This window comes from Trichinella spiralis (genome assembly GCF_000181795.1).
Source record: "Trichinella spiralis strain ISS 195 chromosome Unknown Scfld6786, whole genome shotgun sequence".
Lineage (NCBI taxonomy): Eukaryota > Metazoa > Nematoda > Enoplea > Trichinellida > Trichinellidae > Trichinella > Trichinella spiralis.
In genome coordinates, this window is record NW_003533725.1 from 1 (window position 1) to 1052 (window position 1052).

General features: G+C 34.8%; 1 protein-coding gene across 1 annotated transcript; it reads left to right on the forward strand.

Moving 5' to 3' along the window:
• Window positions 1-44: 44 nt before the first annotated feature.
• Tsp_15813 (conserved hypothetical protein) lies at window positions 45-1023 on the forward strand. Its single transcript, XM_003365979.1, has 4 exons — window positions 45-214; window positions 317-437; window positions 797-889; window positions 943-1023. The coding sequence occupies exons 1-4, from the start codon at window positions 45-47 to the stop codon at window positions 1021-1023; spliced, it is 465 nt and encodes a 154-aa protein (XP_003366027.1).
• Window positions 1024-1052: the final 29 nt, after the last annotated feature.

Consider the following 1052-nt stretch of genomic DNA (forward strand, 5'->3'; position numbering starts at 1 on the left):
TCTGGAGAATCGTTGGTGATGTGCCTTTGACATGCATGGTTAGGATGGATAGCCGACAAGACGTTGAAGAATTGATCCATCGTTTCTTTTGTGTGCATTTATCAAGAACCGTCCATGTACCCATATTGAGCATTCCAGTCGTGGAACTTGGTATCCTGGCGGGTTCTGCGCAGCGGAACTGGATATCATCGTCGACATTGACGGAAAAGTGTACGTAATAACATTAAAGTACATTGTGAATGATCTCTGATCACAACAACTCGAAAAAACGAAATGAAATTTTTTCAGAAAAATGCTGCTTATATACATTTCTTAGGGGTCAGTTTTGTTTGAAGTATGAAAATGGACTAATAGGATTTGTCGTCCAAGCAGGGTTTGTTTTGCACATATTGCGCAAATATGACAGTATGAGACAATTTTATACATTTTACATTCAAGTACTTGAACATTTTTATTCCGTAAACTTCATTCTCAGCAAATTTACGTTATTACAACCGAATAATGAAATTTCATGAAATAAATAGCTATAAAAAACAAACTGCTCATATTCTTATATATTATATTTTAATTGTATTTCTTCAATAATGACGTAACACATTTGTGATTTTGTTGTAAAGATGTAAACAAACAACAGATTGCATTTTTACGTGTCATGAGCAGTGGTGTTCATTTTCAGTGAAGTGTGAATAATATAGTCGCGGTTTAAAGTAAAATTTCGAAAGCATTCAAGCAATAACTACCGTAAAAGGTAAAGTAAGACACTAGAAGATTGTATGAGCACTTCTAATTATATCAGCACATATCACAAAGAGAAGGAGGTTCTGATCAAAAATTGTTGCCGCTAAAGTTTCATGCAGTTGTTGACAAGTTATGGAAATGGAATCAGCATGTAATTGAATTTGCTGCAAAGTATTTTGAAATTGAGAAATTACAGAACAATAGAATCGACTTAACAATTTAACACCAATGGATGGTGATGTAGGAATGCAGTTCATCTTGCAGCGAATGAATCCCGTAGCGTGAGCACAAATATGATGGATGAATCCACCACA

Bases quoted from the DNA above. Each gene is read 5' to 3' on its own strand.
- Tsp_15813 (XM_003365979.1), top strand. From the start codon at position 45: ATGGATAGCCGACAAGACGTTGAAGAATTGATCCATCGTTTCTTTTGT. The intron at 215-316 runs GTAATAACATTA...TACATTTCTTAG, and splicing joins ACATTGACGGAAAAGTGTAC to GGGTCAGTTTTGTTTGAAGT. The intron at 890-942 runs GTAATTGAATTT...ACAGAACAATAG, and splicing joins TATGGAAATGGAATCAGCAT to AATCGACTTAACAATTTAAC.